Source organism: Oncorhynchus masou, chromosome 27, assembly GCF_036934945.1.
Source record: "Oncorhynchus masou masou isolate Uvic2021 chromosome 27, UVic_Omas_1.1, whole genome shotgun sequence".
NCBI lineage: Eukaryota > Metazoa > Chordata > Actinopteri > Salmoniformes > Salmonidae > Oncorhynchus > Oncorhynchus masou.
This window is the reverse complement of record NC_088238.1, coordinates 38,431,289-38,457,556: the sequence shown is the minus strand read 5'-3', so window position 1 is coordinate 38,457,556 and position 26,268 is coordinate 38,431,289. Positions and strand designations below refer to the sequence as shown.

Here is a 26,268-nt window from a genome sequence, read left to right as displayed (position 1 = left end):
CAGAGTGCCAAGAGGTAAAGCTCTAAGGATAGGTGGGATGAACCTGAAATACCCATCTCTCTCTCTCTCTCGTTTCACTTTTAACTCTCTCTCTCTATCTCTCTCAAACCCTCCTCTCTCTCCTCGCTCTATATCTACCACTATTCTCTCTCTTGCTAGGTTCCCACCCAATTGGCGTCAGGTTTTCATTCAAATATCTGCATAAATAAAACATACATTTTCCCACCAACCTGACTTGTTGTGGATGAAAATCAGTGTGTGATGGCATAGGAACAGTGGGTTAACTGCCTGTTCAGGGGCAGAACGACAGATTTGTACCTTGTCAGCTCGGGGATTTGAACTTGCAACCTTTCAGTTACTAGTCCAACGCTCACTAGTTCAACGCTCTAACCACTAGGCTACCCTGCCGTCCCCTGTAGCCTAATAAACTGCATGGTTTTCCAAGTCGTTATGGGAGGATCACACACCATGTCATCGCGTTACTCCAACTTTACTTCAATATGATGGCAGTGGTGTAAAGTACTTAAGTAAAAATACTTTAAAGTACTACTTAATTAAGTCATTTTTTGTGAATCAGTAATTTAATTTTTAATTTAATTTTAATTTAATATTTTTGACTACTTTTACGTCACTACATTCCTAAAGAGAATTATGTACTTTTTACTCCATACGTTTTCCCTGACACCCAAAAGTACTCCTTACATTTTGAATGCTTAGCAAGACCGGAAAATGGTCTAATTCACACACTTATCAAGAGAACATCCCTCGTCTTCCCTACTGCCTCTGAAAATAAAAAAATACAACGTGGCCATCTGCTTTGCTTAATATAAGGAATTTAAAATGATCTATACTTGTACTTTTACTTTTGATACTTAAGTACATTTTAGCAATTACATTTACTTTTGATACTTAAGCATATTTAAAACCAAATACTTTTATACTTTTACTCAAGTTGTGTTTTACTGGGTGACTTTCACTTTTACTTGAGTCATTTCGTATTATCTTTACTTTTACTCAAATATGACAATTGGGTGTATGATGGTTATTATATCAATATTTGCGCATAAATGCTTTCCCACCACCATTTCTAGCATACTAAATTTTACCGACACAAAAAGACCCCACCATGTTGGGATTTCTAAAATTGTAAGGAAACATCCTGTTTCGGTCACAGCTGTCAAGAATTTGTTTTATACTGTATGACATTACTCACATAAAAACTGTGGATGGGAATGGTGTTTCTGTCTCGCTTTTTCATTCTTCATGCTCTCTCACCCTCTCCCTCCCTCTTCTCTCACCCCACCTCTCCCTGTCTCTCAAACCTTCCTTCTCTCTTTCTCCCACACACTCTCTCTCTTCCCTTCACCCCCACTCCTCTTCTTATCCTTTCCTTGAAGCTGGTTCAAGGTACACGAAAGCCACGGACACGTGTATGTAGGTACATCAACTGACTAAATCCTCCTGCAGATGCCACTGATTGGTTGCAGGCCAGTGGCTAGCTACAGTAGCTAACAGGCTAACTAGTTAATAGGCTTACATGCCTATTACAAGTAGCAAGCATGTAGCTAGCTGTCTAGCGTGCTAATAAGCTATATAGTGACCAGCGGATGAAGGTTTAAGAGGCACACTACACTACTAGACCATGTGTAGTGTGGTTTTTCATTATGAGCTCAAGGGGTTTAGCAGAGTTGGCCTACACTTTGTCATTGCAGAGCGAAAAGTCAATATTGCATGATGTGAGTATAAATTACTCTGTTGTTGGTCACTTAACCCAAAATACTGTGGGACATTGACCATCATGAGAATGCATTGTAAACAACTCCCATGCTTTCATGTTTCACTAGTATACATACCTACATGCTGCTAGTACAAAACCATGGTATTTTGGTCACTAAAATGGCAGGTGAATGCAATATTAATGCTGCAAATGCCATGGTATTTTCTTGCCATGGTAGTACAATTTTAAAATTCTATGGTACTATCATGGTGTTTTGGTCACTAGCGTGGGTTGAAAATACCATGGTATTTGCAACAGTACCATGGTATTTTCCTTCCATGGTAGTAACCAAAAAAACAGGAAAATACCATGATACATTTTTTGAAGGATCCGGCACACTTTGACTACCGTCAGGCGACAGATACAGTGGGCATTAATAAACAATAGAAAGTACACACAAGACAATTAGCAGAAACACCTGAGTGTTAATGTTATTGCGATTAACAACCATCTAAATGCATTTCCTCCAGATTAGGCTACCCATACCACTTTACCCACTGTGCTACCTTCACAGATAAGAGCCTTAAAGGAACAAGCACAACTGGCATCCATCCATCCAGGGTTGTAGTGGAGGGTAAAACAGACACGTAAACACTGTATACACAAACTTTTATTTTGTGAAATGTGCTTTTACACACCCGAGTGGTTTGGCCAACAAGCTATTATGGAAGGAGGAGACTCTCATGAACACGATGCTGTTCTCCGTTTTGCTCGACGACCCCCACCAGTCGTCTTGGGACTTGTCTGAAGTCGGTACAGCCGATCTTCCAACTTCTGTCTGTAGCGTCCGAACAGTTTAGGCTAGACAATTATACGACCACTCGGTGTAAACGTGAGACTCCCACAGGCCTCACGTCTGAATGACCCCCGGTACCAGTCAAAAACATTTATGGAAGTATATATGGAGACTGTTTAGGGGCAAAATAAGGGTTTAAATACATGTACATATATATATATATTGGATAGATACTTCAAAACAAACTTCCTTTAGATTTTTTTCTGTGGGACAATCTGTTGTTCTATGTAGTGAATCTGTTATTCAATGCAATTATGTGGGCTAAAATCAGTGCATTCGAAAAGTATTCAAACACCTTGACTTTTTCCACATTTTGTTATATTACAGCCTTATTCTAAAATTGATTTTAGTTTGTTTTTTCCCCTCATAAATCTACACACAATAACCCTTAATGACAAATCAAAAATGTTTTTTAGAAATGTTTGCAAATGTATTTCATTTTTTTTAAATAAAAAAATAAATATACAGTTGAAGTTGGAAGTTTACATACTTTTAGGTTGAAGTCATTAAAACTTGTTTTTCAACCACTCCACAAATGTCTTGTTAACAAACTATAGTTTTGGCAAGTCGGTTAGGACATCTACAGTGGGGCAAAAAAGTATTTAGTCAGCCACCAATTGTGCAAGTTCTCCTACTTAAAAAGATGAGAGAGGCCTGTAATTTTAATCATAGGTACACTTCAACTATGACAGACAAAATGAGAAAAAAAATCCAGAAAATCACATTGTAGGATTTTTAATGAATTTATTTGCAAATTATGGTGGAAAATAAGTATTTGGTCAATAACAAAAGTTTATCTCAATACTTTGTTATATACCCTTTGTTGGCAATGACAGACTTTCAACTTCCTCCAAAGATTTTCTATGGGGTTGAGATCTGGAGACTGGCTAGGCCACTCCAGGACCTTGAAAGGCTTCATACGAAGCCACTCCTTCGTTGCCCGGGCGGTGTGTTTGGGATCATTGTCATGCTGAAAGACCCAGCCACGTTTCATCTTCAATGCCCTTGCTGATGGAAGGAGGTTTTCACCTGATCCCTTTGCAGAAAAACAGCCCCAAAGCATGGTGTTTCCACCTCCATGCTTCACAGTAGGTATGGTGTTCTTTGGATGCAACTCAGCATTCGTTGTCCTCCAAACACGACGAGTTGAGTTTTTACCAAAAAGTTATATTTTGGTTTCATCTGACCATATGACATTCTCCCAATCTTCTTCTGGATCATCCAAATGCTCTCTAGCAAACTTCAGATGGGCCTGGACATGTACTGGCTTAAGCAGGGGGACACGTCTGGCACTGCAGGATTTGAGTCCCTGGCGGCGTAGTGTGTTACTGATGGTAGGCTTTGTTACTTTCGTCCCAGCTCTCTGCAGGTCTCCCCTCGTGGTTCTGGGATTTTTGCTCACCGTTCTTGTGATCACTTTGACCCCACGGGGTGAGATCTTGCGTGGAGCCCCAGATCGAGGGAGATTATCAGTGGTCTTGTATGTTTTCCATTTCCTAATAATTGCTCCCACAGTTGATTTTTTCAAACCAAGCTGCTTACCTATTGCAGATTCAGTCTTCGCAGCCTGGTGCAGGTCTACAATTTTGTTTCTGGTTTCCTTTGACAGCTCTTTGGTCTTGGCCATAGTGGAGTTTGGAGTGTGACTGTTTGAGGTTGTGGACAGGTGTCTTTTATACTGATAACAAGTTCAAACAGGTGCCATTAATACAGGTAACGAGTGGAGGACAGAGGAGCCTCTTAAAAAATAAGTTACAGGTCTGTGAGAGCCAGAAATCTTGCTTGTTTGTAGGTGACCAAATACTTATTTTCCAACATAATTTGCAAATAAATTCAGAATGAAATCCTACAATGTGATTTTCTGGATTTCTTTTCTCATTTTGTCTGTCATGGTTGAAGTGTACCTATGATGAAAATTACAGGCCTCTCTCATCTTTTTAAGTGGGAGAACTTGCACAATTGGTTGCTGTCTAAATACTTTTTTGCCCCACTGTACTTTGAGTATGTCACAGGTAATTTTTCAACAATTGTTTACAGACAAATTATTTCACTTCCAATTCCCTGTATCACAATTACAGTGGGTCAGAAGTTTTCATACACTAAGTTGACTGTGCCTGGTATAAACACCATGGGACCACGCAGCCGTCATACCGCTCAGGATGGAGATGCGTTCTGTCTCCTAGAGATGAACGTACTTTGGTGCGAAAAGTGCAAATCAATCCCAGAACAACAGCAAAGGACCATGTGAAGATGCTAGAGGAAACAGGTACAAAAGTATCTATATCCACAGTAAAACGAATCCTATATCGACATAACCTGAAAGGCCGCTCAGCAAGGAAGAAGCCAATGCTCCAAAACCGCCATAAAAAATCCAGACTACTTTTTGCAACTGCACATGGGGACAAATATTGTACTTTTTGGAGAAATGTCCTCTGGTCTGATGAAACTGTTTGGCCATAATGGCCATTGTTATGTTTGGAGGGAAAAAGGGGAGGCTTGCAAGCCAAAGAAGACCATCCCAACAGTGAAGCACGGGGGTGGTAGCGTCATGTTGTGGGGGTGCTTTGCTGCAGGAGGGACTGGTGTACTTGTGGGGGGGAAATTATATGGATATATTGAAGCAACATCTCAAGAAATCAGTCAGGAAGTTAAAGATTGGTTGAAAATAGGTCTTCCAAATGGACAGTGATCCCAAGCATACTTCCAAAGGAGTGGCAAAATAGCTTAAGGAAAACAAAGTCAAGGTATTGGAGTGGCCACCACAAAGCCCTGACCTCAATCCCATAGAAAATTTGTGACGTGTGTGAGCAAGGAGGCCTACAAACCTGACTCAGTTACACCAGCTCTGTCAGGAGGAATGGGCCAAAATTCACCCAACTTATGGCTTTTGGAAGGCTACCCGAATTGTTTGACCCAAGTTAAACAATTTAAAGGCAATGCTACCAAATACTAATTGACTGTATGTAAACTTCTGACCCACTGGGAATGTGATGAAAGAAATAAAAGAAATAAAAACTGAAATAAATCATTCTCTCTACTATTATTCTGACATTTCACATTCTTAAAATAAAGTGGTGATCCTAACTGACCTATCATTGGGCATTTCTACTAGGATAAGGTGTCAGGAATTGTGAAAAATTGAGTTTAAATGTATTTGTTTAAAGTGTATGTAAATTTCCGACTTCAACTGTATATGTATTATATTTACATAAATATTCCAAACTTTTTCTCAGTACTTTGTTTAAGCACCTTTGGCAGTGATTAGAGCCTCGCATTTTCTTGGGTATGACGCTACAAGCTTGGCGCACTTGTATTTGGGGAATTTCTTCCACTCTTCTCTGCAGATCCTCTCAAGCTCTGTCAGGTTGGATGGGGAGCGTGACTGCATAGCTGTTTTCAAGTCTCTCCAGAGATGTTTGATCAGGTTCAAGCCCAGGCTCAGGCTGGGCCACTGAAGGACATTCAGAGACTCATCCCGAAGCCACTCCTGCGTTCTCTTGGCTGTATGCTTAGAGTCGTTGTCTTTTTGGAAAGTCAACCTTTGCCCCTGTCTGAGGTCCTGAGCACTCTGGAGCAGGTTTTCATCAAGGATCTCCCTGTACTTTTCTCCATTCATCTTTCCCTCGAACCTGACTAGTCTCCCAGACCCTGCCACTGAAAAACATCCCCCCAGTATCATGCTGCCACCACCATGCTTCACCGTAGGGATGGTGCCAAGTTTCCCCCAGATAAGACGCTTGGCATTCAGGCAAAAGAGTTCAATCTTTGTTTCATCTGACCAGAGAATCTTGTTTCTCATGGTCTGAGAGTCCTTTAGGTGCCTTTTGGCAATCTCCAAGAGGGCTGTCATGTGCCTTTTACTGGGGAGTGTCTTCCATCTGTCCACTCTACCATAAAGGCCTAATTGGTGGAGTGCTGCAGAGATGGTTGTTCTTCTTAAAGGTTCTCCCTCCCATCCCCACAGAGGAACTCTGGAGCTCTGTCAGGGTGACCATCAGGTGACCTGATGGTCACCTCCCTGTCAAGGCCCTTCTCCACCGATTGCTCAGTTTGGCCAGGCGGCCAACTCTAGGAAGAGTCTTGGTGGTTCCCAAACTTATTCCATTTAAGAATGATGGAGGCCACTGTGTTCTTGGGGACCTTCAATGCTATGTAAGTGTTTTCTTACCATTCCCCCGTGAATGAGTAGGTGTGTTTGTCTGGTACTGTATATATTTATTTCTTATAGGCTTCAAGGGGTCTTAAAATTCAAAATAAAATAGAAAAATGATCATTGGTATGACCATTTTAAAACAATTCCATATAGCTTAGTAGTATCTCACCACCCCTCTCCTGGCTTAGACAGAGTTTAGAGTCTTATGGGTTAATTAGCATTTGTTGGCATTAGCGTTAGTGACGCTACTCGCCTCTGATCACTTGAGCGTTCGTTTACCCTCGTTTGTTTTCGACCACTTCATCCCTTCATCCATTCATCCATCCCTGCCAAAACCCTAATGTTCTGACTGAGCATTAAGTACTATCATCCTAGGAGATTTACCCAGACACAGACCTGTGAGCACCAAAGGACAGCCAAATCCTAGACAAAACAGCAGACAAACCCTAGATAAAACAACAGACAAACCCTAGATAAAACAGCAGGCCTGCTGGTCACTGGCCTAGGTAACAGGCTGGCTAGCTGGCCATAATGCTAACACGTTGGCTAATGGCCTGGGTAACAGGCTAGCTTGCTAGCAATAATTCTAATAAGTTGGCCATTGGCTTGGGTAACAGGATGGCTAGCTGGCCATAATGCTAACAAGTAGATTGGCTGGCCACTGTTCTGGTGTAGGCCTAATACAACAGACTGGCTCGCAGACCCTGTCCTGTCACGGGTAGTCTAATCAACCCTAACCCTGGTAAGACAACAGGCTGGCTAGCTGGCCCTGCCCTGAAGGCAACCAGCTGGAGGAGAAAGAGAACATCTCTTTATTCTCCCTGATCACACCTCCACATGGCCAGCACTGGGCCAAGGAGAGGATAACAGAGTGTGTGTGTGTGTGGGGGGGGGGGGGAAGACTGTGAGAGACCGTGTACACGTGTGTGCATGTGCCTTTTAGTTTTTTGTCAGTGTGTGTGAGAAGGAGAAAGCGACTGTGAAGTGTCTGTGAATGCATATACTTGTGTACACATGCCTTTTGTGTCCGTCAGAGTGTGTGTGTGTGTGCATGTGTGTCAGAGAGAGAGCGAGAGACAGATTGTACGCATATGCTTGCGTGCACTTGCCTTTCTTGTTTTGTCAGTTCGTGTGTGTGTGTGAGAATGTTTATGAGAGTGTATCAGTGTTTACACTCAGGAGGCAGTGTTTAAACCTTCTGCAACGAGTCATCTACGCTATAAAGAGGGCCTTGCTTCTTGAGGTTGAAATCGAGCTCACTGTCGTCAACACAATGATTTCACAGGCATTAAGCAGTTAGTCCCTGTTAAACAATGAAGAGGTGGAAAAGCTACTGTCCTGTAGGTCAACAGTGCTTGATGATTTGACAAGCGTTAGTCACTTAATTGTCATTACGGGATAGAGAAGAAGCACTGGAGCTACTGTACTGTACGTTAACAGCGGTTGATCATTTCACAGGCATTAGTCAATTAGTCAAGAAGGAGTAGAGGCTCATATAGACCTACGTCAGTAGCGGTTAGTCTGTCTCAGAGCTGTGTATCTAAGTACATGACTCTGGTCTGTCTGACCTTCTGAGGTATGGCATGTAGTCTTCAGTTTTAACAAAGAGTACTGAGTCATAGGTGTGCGTCCTTAACAGCACCCTATTCCCTACATAGTGCACTATATAGGGTGCCATTTGGGATGCAACCACACGGTGGAAGATTTCGACACATCATCATGTAGTTTATGGGGGAGGGGGCGACCTTACCTCGCTCTTTCTCTTTCTTTTCTTTGGAGAAGGAGTCAAACTTCCTTCTGAGCGATTTTCTCCTCTTACGGATTTCTGGAAAAAAGTGGACAAAAAAACAAAAAGGTAGTTAAAAAAAGACAAAAATAAACAAAAAGAGGTTGTTCAATGAGAGTGAAGAGCGATGTACCGTTTGCCTGATGACGTTTTAACTGGCTTTCTTTATAATCTGCGTCTTATTTGCAGTTTATTGGAATTTACATCCCAAATGACACCCTATTCCCTATATACAGTATCGTGCACTATGCCCTATCGGCCCTGGTCAAAACTCCCCAACCCTGTTCATGAAGATCTATGCTCTTGTAGCTTTTTGCTCCAACTCCTGATTCAGATGATCAATCAGTTAATTATTAGAATCAGGAGCACTAGATTGGGTTTGGAGTGAAAACCTACAGGACGGTAGCTCTCCGGGAACAGGGTTGGAGAGCCCTGATCCCGGTGATAGGGCGCCATTTGGGACACACCCTCTGTAATGTTGGGTTGTCTCCTACTCCTCCCACCATATTGTCTCCTTGTAAAAAAGGAACCATAAACGATGCTTAAGCAAATATACACACATGTAAACCGGGACCGAATATTAGCACAAAATCTCCACCCATGTGAAGACCAAACAAGAGAAGAAGAAAGCGCATGTCTGCACGCACGCCCCACCAACGCACTGCGGCAAGTTGCTTTCCTGAGAATTACATCTATTCCTCAATTCAGGCGTTACTAAGAATAGACCTTTTACAACATCAAGTCTTTGCGTGTGTGTTTGTATAGGCCACAGCCTCCTGTACTGCCTTTGTAGCCTTTAGCCAGAGGGTGACACCAGAGAAACTACATGCAGAACAAAGGATGTGATTTTACAACCTAAACATCCTCTGATGAGCTTTTTCTGGAAGACATCACTGTTTGGGTTTTGGGGCTTTAAAGATCACAGTCGTGTGTACAGTCTGTGTGTGTGTGTGTTTGTAAGGTAGCACGCCTTTGCTGTTCAGGACTGGTTTGTTGCAGAATCCTTGATCTTCCAAGACTAGAAGGTATTTTTCTTTGTTTCTCTCATCATGATTGGGCCTCGGCACAGATCTAGAATCAGCTTAAACTCACAGAATCCCAATCCTCACCACTAATGGGAAAACAACAGAACGGACTCTACACCAGTGTTTAGATGCAACTTCATCCTTAAGGGCTGACCGGATAGGAGTTTTGAAGGCCTTGAAATGTAAATGATCCGAGCAGTCAAATCCCCATGTGAAGAGGCTTGTTTGTGTGTGTGTATGTGTGTGCGCGTGTGTGTGTGTCAAAGGTTTAAAGGGGGTCAAATTCCCATGACTACAGGAAATTAAAGTTTATTTCCACGGCAATCGTCTCCTCCCATTCGGCACATGCCAGAGCAAGGGTTAATCTTTGAGCAAACTCAACGCTCCGTGTGTGTGTATTCCTACATGCAATGTACTCAGTGTGTGTGTGTGTGTTTGCCAATGGAGTGCACACTTTAAGATTAGAGAATGTGTGTGTGTGTGTGTGTGTGTGTGTGTGTGCTTGCCAATGGCTTGCACACTTTAAGATTAGAGGACCGACACACACACACATACACACAGAGCGGAGAGAGATAGATTTAGGCAAAGCAAAAAATCTGAAAGATAGGCCCAATTGGGGCTGAGAGTGAAAGAAACAGAAGGACAGAAATAGCATGCAAGAGAAAGAAAGGAAGCAAGAAAATAATGACAGACCCTGTGGGATTGCTTCCTATATCCATGAGAAAATGAGACGTAAAAAAACAGTCTCCAGACTTGCCATATAAGCACCACTCTGACTGCGAAAAACAGAGATTTCAGAAAGAATCCATCCATCAAGCATAGCCAAGGCGTTGCCAGGAGACCAACAACAAACAAACACACACGCATGCACACGCACACACTGTCAAAATAAACTAGAGGTTCTGGTATTGGCTCAAACAGCGGGATCAGAACAGAAACCTATTTCGACCTCCCTCCGTCCCTTAGGCAGGTAGCTCCCATAATATGAGTCTTCAGTGTGTGTAGACGTGTTTAACTACCAAAAGTAAACAAACACAAATTTGACCAACTGGGGACATTTTGTTTTTTCCCCACGAGGACAAATGCTTTTTCTAGGGGGTTTAGGGTTAAGGTTAGAATTAGGGTTAGGGTTATAATTACGTTAAGGGTTAGTTTTGGGAGCTAGGGTTAGTTTTAGGTCCAGGAGCTAGTTTTAGGGCCAGGAGTTAGGTTTAGGTTAAGGGTGAAGGTTAGGTTAGGTTTAAGAGGGTTTATGTTTATGTTGGTATCAAACCTTCCACGGGCCTATTGCAACTTTCTGCCCTGTTTCTGTGTTGTACATCTGACCGGTCTTGAGAGGGTGGGAGAACATGAGAGGCCGAGAGCTCGAAGGGGTCACCCTCAACAGTTCAAATACAGGAGGAAGATAATTATCAATAAAATCTTGAGAGTACAAAGGTTTAATTCTAAACCAAATTCTCATTAAAATATCACAATAAAACATGCATACTGGAATAATTAATTAAATAAATAATTAAGTAAGTACATAATTGGAAATCCCCCCCCAAAAAGGATGAAGGGATTACATGCTATGTTAAAGTGCATAATATAATAAAATTCAATGCAAAATATAAAAAATACAAAACCAGATGAAGCAATTAAATACATTATTTTTATTGAACTTCCAGCTCTCTTAATTAGGCCCTCCAACTCCCACTGTCAGTACTTTATACTACTTGTTAACATTCATACCAAGTGGAGCCAAGGTCTTAAGTTTGGATATCCATCTGGATTCAGCTGCTCTTCTCTGGCCTATGGTCCAGGAGCCTTTCATCTCCAGACCGGTGATGCGGAGGGGAGGTTGTTGGATGGATTTGAAAGTGTGTGTTTGTAATATGTTTGTAATATGTTTTTTTTTTCAATTGTGTAGAGGTGCTGTTTGAGGTGTGTCAAGACTGTGTGACCAGTTTCTCCTATATAAATGTTGCGGCATAATGTGCATATTATTGCATAAACAGTGTTGGTGCTCTGAATGGTCATGAGTTGTGGGATAGGACTGGAGGTTTGTGCATGTGGATTTTGAATGTGTTGAAGTGGTCTATGGTACTGTTGTTCAATAGGTGGTTTTGGAGTGGGCTTATTAGAACATTTTACAAAAATGTAAAGATCCCTTAAGTTGGGGTTTCAGCGAAAAGCTGATAAAGGTCTGAATTCCTGGAGTGGGGGAAATGTACGTTGTGTTTGGGTGAAAGCGTCTTTGAGTCTAGAATGAAGGAGTCTGTTTATGTCTGAGAAGGTGCTGGTGATGGATATAATCTGGGGTTCTGTATCTGTTGGGGGGATAGGAACAGGGGGTCTGGGAAAGGTCTGAGGGTGGAGGACAGGGATAGGATGGGGGGGGGGGGATAGGGATACGGACCCAGAATCAGAAAATGGATAAGAATAAGTACGAGCTGACTCCCAGGCCAGGAGGCAGTGCCTGGTCCAGAGTTCTGCAGGGAGAGTTATGGAGGTTAGGGTTAAGATTATGGTTAAGGTTAAGGTTAGAGTTAGGGTTGGGGTTAGGGTAAGGGTAAGAGTACGGGTTAAGGTAAGTTTTAGGGTTAGGGTTAGAGAACATAGGATTTTGAATGGGACTGAATTGTCGGGACTGGGACTGATTAGTTGTACAAGACTGTGTGTGTGTGTGTGTGTGTGTGTGTGTGTGTGTGTGTGTGTGTGTGTGTGTGTGTGTGTGTGTGTGTGTGTGTGTGTGTGTGTTGTGTGTGTGTGTGTGTGTGTGCATGCACGCGCATGGATGTACTGTGCTTTCTCAGACATCAGCTCGCTTCTATATTTTATACATGAGCCATCACTGAAACAGTAGTGGGCCTGATACACCAGGGAAGTTGGGTGGCTAACTACTCCCTTTATAGTGCATTACTTTTGATAAGAGCTCTATGGACTTTGGTCAAAAGTAGAGCACTATAAAATAAATTGGATGTCATTTGGGACAAAGACACAGCAGTAACACACATGGGAGGTGGCTGGCTAGCTAACAGAGACTCTGTTTGAGGTCTCCACCCCAGGGAGAGGGACAGGAATATTCCCAAACATTACAGACTCTGACTGATCCCCCTCCCTATGACAGTTATAAACACTGGCCCCCTTCGTTATATATTTGTATGCGTTTTATTTATTTATACAGTATATTGTATATAGAGTCATGCTGCTATAGAGTTATCTGACACTGACTGACTGATTTAGCTGTTTTCTATTTACATATTCTGCAGCTCAACAGAGAATGAAATGCAGTAAAAAATGTTTCTATTTTAGTCTTAATAATATAGTCTTGTCCAATAACTTTGACAATATTAGATTTCAAGATTCTGTAAGGAATGAATTATTGACATATAATTAGAATGTACTGGAACAGATTAGGTGAAAACTGATTGTAAATGTTTGACAGATTTTTTTGTTTGTTCCATCCATGACTGGTTACATGCTGTAACTGTAACACATTTGAATGCTCTATGATGTACAGTACGGTTGTATAGCAACTGTGTGACGGCGACTATGCCTTACTGAGGGGCAACAAAATAGTGATCAAATTAAGATCCCACATCTGTATTCTAGTCTATTCTAACAGACCTCCATTCCTAACAACTGTGAGTGAAACCATTACACTTTGGAACACGTTTAATTTGACCATTTATACAGCGTGTGGGAGTCCATTCTCCTGTTTTACTTCAGGATAAAAAAGTCCACAATGGAGGCAAAAGGAATGGATGAGCTGGATAATTTTATTGAACCAGAAAAAAACAATGAGTGCGGTGTCTCGCTTCCTCTTCTGTCTCTGCATGGACTACATGTAGAAGCACTGAGATCAGACTAATGCCTCTTATGTAACCCAGGGTGACACGAGAGAGGAATGTAAGCACGCTAAGACCCCTCAGAATCAGAAGCTTCTTACTCCTACAGTACTCTTCTTACTCTGGGGCGGCTGAGTGGTTAGAGCGTTGTACTAGTAACCGAAAGGTTGCAAGATTGAATCCTCTGAGCTGATAAGACAAAAAATATGTCGTTCTGCCCCTGAACAAGGCACTGTTCCTTGGCCATCATTGAAAATAAGAATCTGTTCTTAACTGACTTGCCTAGTTAAATAAAGGTCAATTAAAAAACTCCTACAGTACTCTTCTTACTCCTAATATTTTTACTCCTACAGTACTCTTCTTACTCCCACGCATCTTACTCCTACAGACTCTTCTTACTCCCACTCATCTAACTCCTACAGTACTCTTCTTACTCCTAATATTTTTACTCCTATAGTACTCTTCTTACTCCCACTCATCTTACTCCTACAGTACTCTTCTTACGCCTAATATTTTTACTCCTACAGTACTCTTCTTACTCCTAATATTTTTACTCCTACAGTACTCTTCTTACTCCCACTCATCTTACTCCTACAGTACTCTTCTTACTCCCACTCATCTTACTCCTACAGTATTCTTCTTACTTCCACTCATCTTACTCCTACAGTACTCTTCTTACTCCCACTCATCTTACTCCTACAGTACTCTTCTTACTCACACTCATCTTACTCCTACAGTACTCTTCTTACTCACACTCATCTTACTCCTACAGTACTCTTCTTACTCCCACTCATCTTACTCCTACAGTACTCTTCTTACTCCCACTCATCTTACTCCTACAGTATTCTTCTTACTTCCACTCATCTTACTCCTACAGTACTCTTCTTACTCCCACTCATCTTACTCCTACAGTACTCTTCTTACTCCCACTCATCTTACTCCTACAGTACTCTTCTTACTCCCACTCATCTTACTCCTACAGTACTCTTCTTACTCCTACTCTTCTTACCCGTCTTACTCCTACTATTGTTGCTTTTTGACTTAAACTTTTATCTTAATTTTGTATCTAATCTTCTGACTCCTACTCTTTCATCTTAAGTTGTAAGACTATATCTGAGCCGTACTGTAAAATTCACTCAGACTTATTGAGGTAATACAGTCTGGGAGTGGTGGTGGAATGAGCAGAAAACATGTAGTGGGCTTTTATATCATATACAGTTGAAGTCGGAAGTTTACATACACCTTAGCCAAATACATGTAAACTCAGTTTTTCACAATTCCTGACATTTAATCCAAGTAAAAAAGTAAAAATTCCCTGTTATTTCCCGTCAGTTAAGATCACCACTTTATTTTAAGAATGTGAAATGTCAGCATAATAGTAGAGAGAATGATTTATTTCAGCTTTTATTTCTTTCATCTCATTCCCAGTGGGTCAGAAGTTTACATACACTCAATTAGTATTTGGTATCATTGCCTTTAAATTGTTTAACGTGGGTCAAACGTTTTGGAAGCCTTCCACAAGCTTCCCACAATAAGTTGGGTGAATTTTGGCCCGTTCCTCCTGACAGAGTTGGTGTAACAGTCAGGTTTGTAGGCCTCCTTGCTCACACACACTTTTATGTTCTATAGGATTGAGGTCAGGGCCTTGTGATGGCCACTCCAATACCTTGACTTTGTTGTTCTTACGCCATTTTGTCACAACTTTGGAAGTATGCTTGGTCATTGTCCATTTGGAAGACCCCTTTGCGACCAAGCTTTAACTTCCTGACTGATGTCTTGCGATGTTGTTTCAATATATCCACATAATTTCCCTGCCTCATGATGCCATCTATTTTGTGAAGTGCACCAGTTCCTCCTGCACCCCCACAACATGATGCTGCCACCCCCGTGCTTCACGGTTGGGATGGTGTTCTCCGGCTTGCAAGACTTTTCAACATGGTCTTGGCTTGTAAGACCATCAAACATAATGATGGTCATTATGGCCAAACAGTTCTATTTTTGTTTCGTCAGACCAGAGGACATTTCTCCAAAAAGTACAATCTTTCTCCCCATGTGCAGTTGCAAACCGTAGTCTGGCTTTTTCATGGCGGTTTTGGAGCAGTGGCTTCTTCCTTGCTGAGCGGAATTTCAGGTTATGTTGATATACAGTGGGGCAAAAAAGTATTTAGTCTGCCACCAATTGTGCAAGTTCTCCCACTTAAAAAGATAAGAGAGGCCTGTAATGTTCATCATAGGTACACTTCAACTATGACAGACAAAATTAGAATTTTTTTTCTCCAGAAAATAACATTGTAGGATTTTTAATGAATATTTTTGCAAATTACGGTGGAAAATAAGTATTTGGTCAATAACAAAAGTTTCTCAATACTTTGTTATATAACCTTTGTTGGAAATGACAGAGGTCAAACATTTTCTGTAAGTCTTCACAAGGTTTTCACACACTGTTGCTGGTATTTTGGCCCATTCCTCCATGCAGATCTCCTCTAGAGCAGTGATGTTTTGGGGCTGTTGCTGGGCAACACAGACTTTCAACTCCCTCCAAAGATTTTCTATGGGGTTGAGATCTGGAGACTGGCTAGGCCACTCCAGGACCTTGAAATGCTTCTTACGAAGCCACTCCTTCGTTGCCCGGGCGGTGTGTTTGGGATCATTGTCATGCTGAAAGACCCAGCCACGTTTCATCTTCAATGCCCTTGCTGATGGAAGGAGGTTTTCACTCAAAATCTCACGATACATGGCCCCATTCATTCTTTCCTTTACACGGATAAGTCGTCCTGGTCCCTTTGCAGAAAAACAGCCCCAAAGCATGATGTTTCCACCCCCATGCCTCACAGTAGGTATGGTGTTCTTTGGATGAAACTCAGCATTCTTTGTCCTCCAAACACGACGAGTTGAGTTTTTACCAAAAAGTTATATTTTGGTTTCATCTGAACATATGACATTCTCCCAATCTTCTTCTGGATCATCCAAATGCTCTCTAGCAAACTTCAAACGGGCCTGGACATGTACTGGCTTAAGCTGGGGGACACGTCTGGCACTGCAGGATTTGAGTCCCTGGCGGCGTAATGTGTTACTGATGGTAGGCTTTGTTACTTTGGTCCCAGCTCTCTGCAGGTCATTCACTAGGTCCCCCCTCGTGGTTCTGGGATTTTTGCTCACCGTTCTTGTGAGCCCCAGATCGAGGGAGATTATCAGTGGTCTTGTATGTTTTCCATTTCCTAATAATTGCTCCCACAGTTGATTTCTTCAAACCAAGCTGCTTACCTATTGCAGATTCAGTCTTCCCAGCCTGGTGCAGATCTACAATTTTGTTTCTGGTGTCCTTTGACAGCTCTTTGGTCTTGGCCATAGTGGAGTTTGGAGTGTGACTGTTTGAGGTTGTGGACAGGTGTCTTTTATACTGATAACAAGTTCAAACAGGTGCCATTAATACAGGTAACGAGTGGAGGACAGAGGAGCCTCTTAAAGAAGAATTTACTGGTCTGTGAGAGACAGAAATCTTGCTTGTTTGTAGCTGACCAAATACTTATTTTCCACCATAATTTGCAAATAAATTCATTAAAAATCCTACAATGTGATTTTCTGGATATTTTTTCTCATTTTGTCTGTCATAGTTGAAGTGTACCTATGATGAAAATTACAGGACTCTCTCATCTTTTTAAGTGGGAGAACTTGCACAATTGGTGGCTGACTAAATACTTTTTTGCCCCATTGCCCCGTTGTACTGTGGATATAGATAGTTTGTACCTGTTTCCTCCAGCATCTTCACGAGGTCCTTTACTGTAGTTCTGGGATTGATTTGCACCTTTCGCACCAAAGTACGTTCATCTCTAGGCGACAGAACGAACGCGTCTCCTTCCTGAGTGGTATGACTGCTGCGTGGTCCCATGGTGTTAATACTTGCATACTATTGTTTGTACAGATGAACGTGGTACCTTCAGGCATTTGGAAATTGCTCCCAAGGATGAACCAGACTTGTGGAGGCCTACAAAAAAAATTCTTAGGTCTTGGCTGATTTCTTTTGATTTTCCCATGATGTCAAGCAAAGAGGCACTGAGTTTGAAGGTAGGCCTTGAAATACATCCACAGGTACACCTCCAATTGACTCAAATGATGTGAATTAGCCTATCAGAAGCTTCTAAATCAATTTTCCGAGCTGTTTAAAGGCACAGTCAACTTAGTGTATGTAAATTAATAATCAAATTTTGTGTTTACTATCTATAGTTTTGGCAATTCGGTTAGGACATCTACTTATATTTTTTCCCAACAATTGTTTATAGACGGATTACTTCACTTAAACATGCGTCCCAAGTGGCACCCTATTCCCTACAAGTGAAATAATCTGTCTGTAAACAATTGTTGGAAAAATGACTTGTCATGCACAAAGTAGATGTCCTAACCGAATTGCCAAAACTATAGTTAGTAAACAAGAAATTTGTAGAGTGGTTGAAAAACTAGTTTTAATGACTCCAACCTAAGTGTATGTAAACTTCAGACTTCAACAGTATCATGTCCCTGTCGCTATCATTCTTCACCTTGTTCAATGCCATGTACTGCATAGTGAAGAGCTCTACAATCTAGACCAGGATGAGCAAAATGAAATGTTTTCAGGAATTTTATAAAAAGTGTTATGTCTAAGAAATTAAAATCACCAAGAAGAGAGATACAATACTTTTTCAGGACGCCGACTATATATTTCAGTCCGTCCTTTCTAACATGGCCATAGTAAATGCTCCTCACTTGCACACCTTGGGGACTTCAATGTCATATAGCACCACATATCTATGTCCTTTCTACCATGGCCATATAGTAACTACTACTACTACTTCCTCTATACCCCTGGGGATGCTGATGTTGAATTCGAGGTCCCTCTCCTCCAGATTCAAACCCCAATTGAGCTTTGAAGAGCTTTACGATCTAGACAAGCCCAGCACTGTATATATATCTCTGTCGTCCTTTCTGGCCTGGCCATATAGCAACTAAGCCCTTGTGTACCTCTGGGGATGCTGATGTTGAAGTCAAGGTCCCGCTCCCCGAGATGGTAGCAGGCTACCTCTTGCAGCCTAGCTCTCTCCAGTTCAGATAGGCTCTGGATAGGCACCGGCTGCAGACGCACACTCTGGCCCAGCATGGTCGCCCACGTATGGTCCCCCTGGAGGTAGGGAGGGAGGGAGGGAGGGAGGGAGGGAGGGAGGGAGGGAGGGAGGGAGGGAGGGAGGGGGAGGGAGGGAGGGAGGGAGGGAGGAAGGGAGGAAGGGAGGGAGGGAGGGAGGGAGGGAGGGAGGGAGGGAGGGAGGGAGGAAGGGAGGGAGGGAGGGAGGGAGGGAGGGAGGGAGGGAGGGAGGGAGGGAGGGAGGGAGGGAGGGAGGGAGGGAGGGAGGGAGGGAGGGAGGGAGGGAGGGAGGGAGGGAGGGAGGGAGGGAGGGAGGGAGGGAGAAGAGAATGGTTAATGTGCTATTACTTGGAGGCATTACACATAGTACCATTCACAGCTAAGAACTGAATTACTTGACATCATTTACAATGTACTCCTAGAAGGGGGAGGGGACAGAGAGAGAAAATGGCATGTGGGAGATGAGAGGGAGAGACGGGAAAGAAGGGCGATGAAAGGAGAGAAAGATAGGAAAAGAGATGACTTACACATGAAAAGGCGTTCATAGAAAACATTGCTGAGTAAGAGAAAACATTTCCACAATCAAGACCCTCGTATCCAAATGACTTAACATTTGAATTACTATAATGTTTTCTTTAATAGGTTTCCTCAAACCATACAATTTACTGTAGCTCAGTATCAAATGAACAGTAAACCATGAAGGCGGCTATTTGTATGGAAATCATTATCGCTGGCTTCAACCCATCTCTACGAGGTTACTGCTGTCCTTGGGACGTACCTACCCTTAACCCTAACCCTAACCCTAATCCTAACCTTAACCCCTACCCTAACCTGAACCCTTACCTAACCTTAACCTTTGTAGATGTAATCTTCCATGGGGTAGGGACGTCCCAAGGATCCCGGAAGGAATATCTCAACTATTAACCAACCATCAAATCATCTTTGACTGGGATCTACTCTATAGAGTGCGTCCCAAACGGCACCCTATTCCCTACTTTACATAGTTTCCTACTTTTGACCAAAGCCCATAGGGCTGTTGTCATAAGTGCACTATAGGAATAGAGTGCCATTTGGGATGCATACATAGCCAGAGGTTAGGCTTAAAAACATCTTTACTGTATCTCTCTTTCCCAACAACTTGATTATAATTATGCTGTAGCTTGATAGGAATGATGATAGGGAAATTGCCTTGTCCTCTGCAGGTGGTCATTTGAGTTTTCTCTGAGAGTTGATTGGGTCAGACAAATACACACGGGCATGTATGTGCACACTCACATGCACACATTTCTTACAGGAAAAAGAACCATCCGTCTGTTTTCGTTCTATTTTGTTTTGTTTTGTTTTTAGTCAGAAGACAAACTTTCTTTCGACTGCTCAAGGCTATGTCTGGGGGGCCAAAGTCAGGCCATTCTACGTCTGGACAATAGAAGAAGAGAGTTCGCCACCGAAGGACACTGTTTGAGGCCGTTTCCCTCTGGGTTAACCCTGGACCCACAAAGCTTGGGAAACAATCATAAAGTGTGTCTCAAATGACACCCTATTCCCTGTAGGCCCTGGTCAAAATGTAGAAGAACTGTCGGCCTCAGAAAACAGATGTGCACTTTGAATGTGTCATTGCTGTGGGAAGATGCAAGCCATGTTGCCTGTTTATGCTGTTGCCAAAATGCTTAATGCTCTTGCCAAACCCCATTTCTATCATTGTCACAACAAGCATGACAAGTCCATTAGGAGTTGGCAAGGAACAAGAAAGAAACAGACCCAGACTAGGAAGATGCTGTCCTAACATCAGAATCAGCTGCTATAGAACCTTAGCCTATGCTCCTGCAGTATATATTGATGTTCTGGAATCAGTATCAGCTGCTGCTGTAGAACAAAGTAACACATGCTGTTCTACAATTCTTTATACACTAGAAAAACAGTCTAAGGTACAGTATATTCATATGAAGTCATTTAGTTTAATATTATGAAATATACTGTAGCTGTACTCCTAGGAGAACCCGAACGCAACACCAAGACTAGTTCCTAAGAGAACCCGAACGCAACAAGACTAGCTCCTAGTAGAACCCAAACGCATCAACAAAACTAGCTCCTAGTAGAACCCAAACGCAACACCAAGACTAGCAGCCTAATCCCTTGACACGGTAAGGGAATGGATGGAATGGTAGGAACATGGTAAGGGGGAAGAGAGAAGGACAGATGTAACTGTTCTGATGGAATCCATTCCTCCCTGGTTACAATTCCATTCCTGGATGATTACCAGGAAGTTAGAACCTTATAAACAACCTCATATCATTGGAATGGGCACAGGATGAAGGGAATTAAAGAGGTATAGGATAACAAATGAAAACCAGAAACAAGACAAAATAGAGGGAGTAAGAGGAGAGAGAAAGAAAGAAAACAGAGGGAGTAAGATGAGAGAGAGAAAGAAAGAAAATAGAGGGAGTAAGAGGAGAGAGAAAGAAAGAAAATAGAGGGAGTAAGAGGAGAGAGAAAGAAAGAAAATAGAGGGAGTAAGAGGAGAGAGAAAGAAAGAAAATAGAGGGAGTAAGAGGAGAGAGAAAGAAAGAAAATAGAGGGAGTAAGAGGAGAGAGAAAGAAAGAAAACAGAGTAAGAGGTGTTTTCTTTGATGGTGGATTAAGGTGACAACATGGTGAGTAAAAAACAAACATGGTGCTGGGATGAACCCCATCCGTGGTGGTCCACTTTGACGACCCCTCACCCTACTGTCAACAAGGGAATATATGTGTGTATATGTATGTGTGTACGTGTTCTAGAGTCCTGCATCGGGTTGGATATCCACGGTTCTCCATGGATGACCCGCACATAAAAATAAAAATTCAACCCCCGGTTCGGCTCTCGATTCTGAAAATTTCTTACAAACTCGGGAGCTTGTTGTCTTGTATTTTTTTTGCTAATTCCACTCTGTGAACGGTGAGGCAGACAGACGACCAGCCATGCACCCAGTGGTTCAGGGAACTGTTTGTTATTTGTGTGGTGCTGAAACTTTTCTGTTTCGTCCTCCCACGTGAGAATACGTTGCCAAATGTACTTTTCCTGGCTTGCCTAATTCACTCCAAAATGGCTAACGTAGGCCTTGACCTAACCGACCGGAGAAATAAAAATAAGGGTTATGAAATACACCATCATGGAAACAGGTGCTACACAAGTTGAATTATTTTCTCCCAACCCTACCACCCCTCCCCTTATTGGAGTAAACTAATGGACAACAATACGCATGTTTCAACTTCCTGTTTATACATACTATACACATTTTACGGACAGTGTATTTTACAATAGTTATCTTTGTTTGTTTTTAATCCCATCCTTCAGGTACCCTCAACCCCTCCCATCTATATCTGAAGACCATCCAGCTTTGATTTCTATTTGACATATATTTTTAACTGTGCTGTTTCACAAAAGTTCTTAACCTATAAACATTTTTCAGACACAGTGTATTGAACATTAGTTATCTTGTTGTTTTTAGTCCCACCCTTCAGCTCCACTCAACCCTTCCCATCTATCTCTGAACACCATCCGGTTTGTGATGTGCTGTGATGGCACAGCTGTCAATTTTTGGGGTCCTTAAATGAAACTGGGATACTTTTTGATTTATCACAATTTTCTTTAACCAATTTGGTCTTTAAAGCAGGGCCGACAGACAAGTTCCTTACTTTTTCTCCATTCCACTTGCCTCCTCCATTTCTGTGGTAATGCTGCAATTAGTTGGTTGCAATTTTGGGTAGAGCAGACATTACCATATATTTTTGTTAGCTGCATGTGTGACATAACTCCATTAGTCATATTTATGATATCCATACAGAATCTTTCCAGATCCTTGATATTATTTGTCTGAACTTGTCTATATGCTAACTATATTATTATACAGTACCAGTAAAAGGTTTGGACACAAATTCATTCAAGGGTTTTTCTTTAGTATTTTTACTATTTTCTGCATTGTAGAATAATAGTGAAGACATCAAAACGATGAAATAACACATATGGAATCATGTAGTGACCAAAAAAAAGAGTTAAACAAACCAACATATATTTTATATTTGAGACTCTTCAAAGTAGCCACCCTTTGCCTTGATGACAGTGTAACAGTAAAACTTTAGACCGTCCCTCGACCATACCCGGGCGCGAACCAGGGACCCTCTGCACACATCAACAACAGTCACCCTCGAAGCATCGTTACCCATCGCTCCACAAAAGCCGCGGCTCTTGCAGAGCAAGGGGAACTACTACTTCAAGGTCTCAGAGCAAGTGACGTCACCGATTGAAACGCTATTTAGCACGAACACCGCTAACTAAGCTAGCCGTTTCACATCCGTTACACTCACCCCCCTTTTGACCTCCTCCTTTTCCGCAGCAACCAGTGATCCGGTTCAACAGCATCAATGTAACAGTATAACTTTAGACCATCCCCTCGCCCATACCCGGGCACGAACCAGGGACCCTCTGCACACATCAACAACAGTCACCCTCGAAACATCGTTACCCATCGCTCCACAAAAGCCCGATTGAAACGCTATTTAGCGCGAACACTGCTAACTAGCTAGCAATTTCACATCCGTTACAACAGCTTAACAGAGTCTTGGCATTCTCTCAACCAGCTTCATGAGGTAGTCACCTGAAATGCATTTAAATTAATAGGTGTGCCTTGTTTATGGAATTTCAGTCCTTCTTAATGTTTTTGAGACAATCAGTTGTATTGTGACAAAGGTATGGGTGGTATACAGAATATAGCCCTATTTGGTAAAAGACCAAGTCCATATTATGGCAAGAACAGCTCAAATAAGCAAAGGGAAATGACAATCGATCATTACTTTAAGACATGAAAGTCAGTCAATATGGAAAGTTTCAAGAACTTTTTAAATTTCTTCAAGTGCAGTCGCAAAAACCGTCAAGCACTGTGATGAAACTGGCTCTCATGAGGACCGCCACAGGAAAGGAAGACCCAGAGTTACCTCTGCTGCTGAGGTAAAGTTCATTAGAGTTACCAGCCTCAGAATTTGCAGCCCAAATGTTTCACAAAGTTCAATTGACAGACACATTTCAACATCAACAGTTCAGAGGAGCCTGCATTTTTCAAGCCTTCATGGTTGAATTGCTGTGAAGAAACCACTACTAAATGACACCAATAAGAAGAAGAGACTAGCTTATGCCAAGAAACACGGACAATGGACATTAGACCTGTGGAAATCTGTCCTTTGGGCTGATGACTCCAAATGTGAGATTTATGGTTACAACCGCTGTGTCTTTGTAAGACAAATAGTAGGTGAACGGATGATCTCCGCATGTGTGGTTCCCACCGTAAAGCATGTGGGAGGAGGTGTGATGGTGTGGGGGTGCTTTCCTATTGACACTGTCAGTGATTTATTTAGAATTCAAGGCACACTTAGCCAGCATGGCTACCACATCATTCTACAGCGATATGCCATCACATCTGGTTTGCGCTTAGTGGGACTATCATTTGTTTTTCAACAGGACAATGATCCAACACACCTCCAGGCTGTGTAAGGGCTATTTGACCAAGAAGGAGAGTGATGGAGTGCTGCATCAGATGACCTGGCCTCCACAATCACCCGACCTCAACCCAAATGAGATGGTTTGGGATGAGTTGAACTGCAGAGTGAAGGAAAAGCAGCCAACAAGTGCTCAGCATATGTGGGAACTCCTTCAAGACTTTTGGAAAAGTATTCCAAGTGAAGCTGGTTGACAGAATGCCAAGAGTGTGCACAGCTGTCATCAAGAGCCAGTTTGAGCTTTTTATGTGAAGGGAGTAGTACACAGCGTTGTACGAGATCTTCAGTTTCTTAGGAATTGTATAGAAATATGTATATTTACCCTAAAAATATATGGGGGGATTGGAAATGATGCAGACAATTACATTCATGAAAGCTACAATCTATCCGCAATATTAAAGCTGATCCACCCCCTAAAAAAGTGTACTGTTAGCTAACTTGCTAATGTTAACTGGCTGGCTTGCTAGCTAACATTACATGTATGATCTGTGTAGTAGTATATTTCGTATCCCATTTGCTTTGCTAGTTATAGCCTAATGTTAGCTAACTAACATTGAACCTGGTTGGTTAGCATCCTGCAGATTCATATAGGGTAGTGACGTAATGAGTTGGGATTATGGTTAATTGTTTAGCTAGCTAGCTACATGTCTTAACCTTTCTGGCGCAGGCGTTCCGCTAGCGACCCACCTAGACAACATCCTGTGAAATTGCAGAGCACCATATTCAAAATACAGAAATAGTCATAACAAACATTCATAAAAAATAGAAGTGTTATACATCGGTTTAAAGGTTAACTTCTTGTTAATCCAGTCACTTTCTCAGATTTCAAAAAGGCTTTACGGCGAAAGCATACCATGCGATTATCCAAGGACAATGCCCCGCTTACAAAAGCATACAAATATTTTACAAAAGGAATTACAAAAGTCAGAAATAGCGATAAAATAAATCACTTACCTTTGAAGATCTTCATATGGTTGCAGTCACAAGAGTCCCAGCTACACAATACAGGTTCATTTTATTCGATAAAGTCCCAAAACTCTGTTTTGTTGGTGCGTTTTGTTCAGTAATTTACTGGCTCAAAGGCGGTCAAAACATGCAGACGAATACATCCTAATAGTACCAGTAAAGTTCGTCGAAACATGTCAACAATGTTTATAATTAATCCTTGTCAGTTGTCTAAATAATCAATAATATTTCAACCGGATAATAGTGTATTCAATAGAAAGGAAAAACAACGAAGGGCCCGCACTCGGTCACATGCGCAAACCAGCACTGCATGATTCTACAGTCCACTGACAGAAAGGTTTCATTCTTCTTCATTTTTCAGAAAACAAGCCTGAAACAATGTCTAAAGACTGTTGACATCTAGTGGAAGCCATAGGAACTGCAATCTGGGTCCTACCCATTAGATACTCTATAGGCATTCAATTGAAAATACCCACATCAAAAAAATCCCACTTCCTGGATGGATATTCCTCAGGTTTTCGCCTGCCATGTCAGTTCTGTTATATTCACAGACATTATTTTAACAGTTTTAGAAACTTTAGAGTGTTTTCTATATGCATATCCTAGCTTCTGGGCCCGAGTAACAGGCAGTTTCCTTTGGGCACACTTCTCATCCAGACATCGAAATACTGCTCATTTGTGTCTGGAAGTAGCCTGCAAGCTAGCCAACATTAGCCAGTTAGCTTGGGTGCTTGACAGCTGTTGTTACGTCAGCTAGCTAACGTTACATGTATGATCTGTGTAGTAATATTATTTGTATCTCAGAGCCATTTACTTTGCTAGTTATAGCCTAATGTTAGCTAGCTAACAGTGAATCTGGTTGGTTATCTACCTGCAGATTCATGCAGGGTAGTAACTTCATGAGTTGAGATTATGGTTAATTTCTTAGCTAGCTAGCTACAAGTCTTAACAAAAAACTCCACTATGCAAGTAACCACTTCAATAGAATGTCATTGTGACAATTGTTGATAGATGTAGCTGGTAAATTCGCTCTGGCTATATACTCCGATTTCAGAGCACTCTCGTCTGAGTGTACCAAAGCACAGAATAACTGATGAATTTACGGATGCTCAATACACATTCAATATGGTAAACTGGTCTGTGAGCTGTTCTCTCATTTGGGTTTGAAGTACTGTAGCTAGTAAGCTAGCCAACAATAGCCAGTTAGCTTCACTGCTGTTGTTAGGACAGAATGATCAACCCTTAAAGAGATGGGTGGGGCTTAAAGCTTAAGAGGGTGTGAATGATTTTTAATTT

The 26,268-nt window shown here is 41.9% G+C and overlaps 1 protein-coding gene across 4 annotated transcripts in view; it reads right to left on the bottom strand.

The window, feature by feature from the left end:
* Positions 1 to 26,268, bottom strand: part of arhgap36 (Rho GTPase activating protein 36) — a 92,280-nt gene that overhangs the window by 23,439 nt on the left and 42,573 nt on the right. For 3 of the 4 annotated variants that reach the window (XM_064940135.1, XM_064940137.1, XM_064940136.1), the window contains exons 2-3: positions 18,363 to 18,519; positions 8,477 to 8,551 (exon numbers count right to left, since the gene is read on the bottom strand). In XM_064940135.1, the coding sequence (XP_064796207.1) occupies positions 8,477 to 8,551; positions 18,363 to 18,519 (232 nt within the window). The remainder of the gene's footprint in view (positions 1 to 8,476; positions 8,552 to 18,362; positions 18,520 to 26,268) is intronic. The other variant, XM_064940138.1, reaches the window with a different exon arrangement.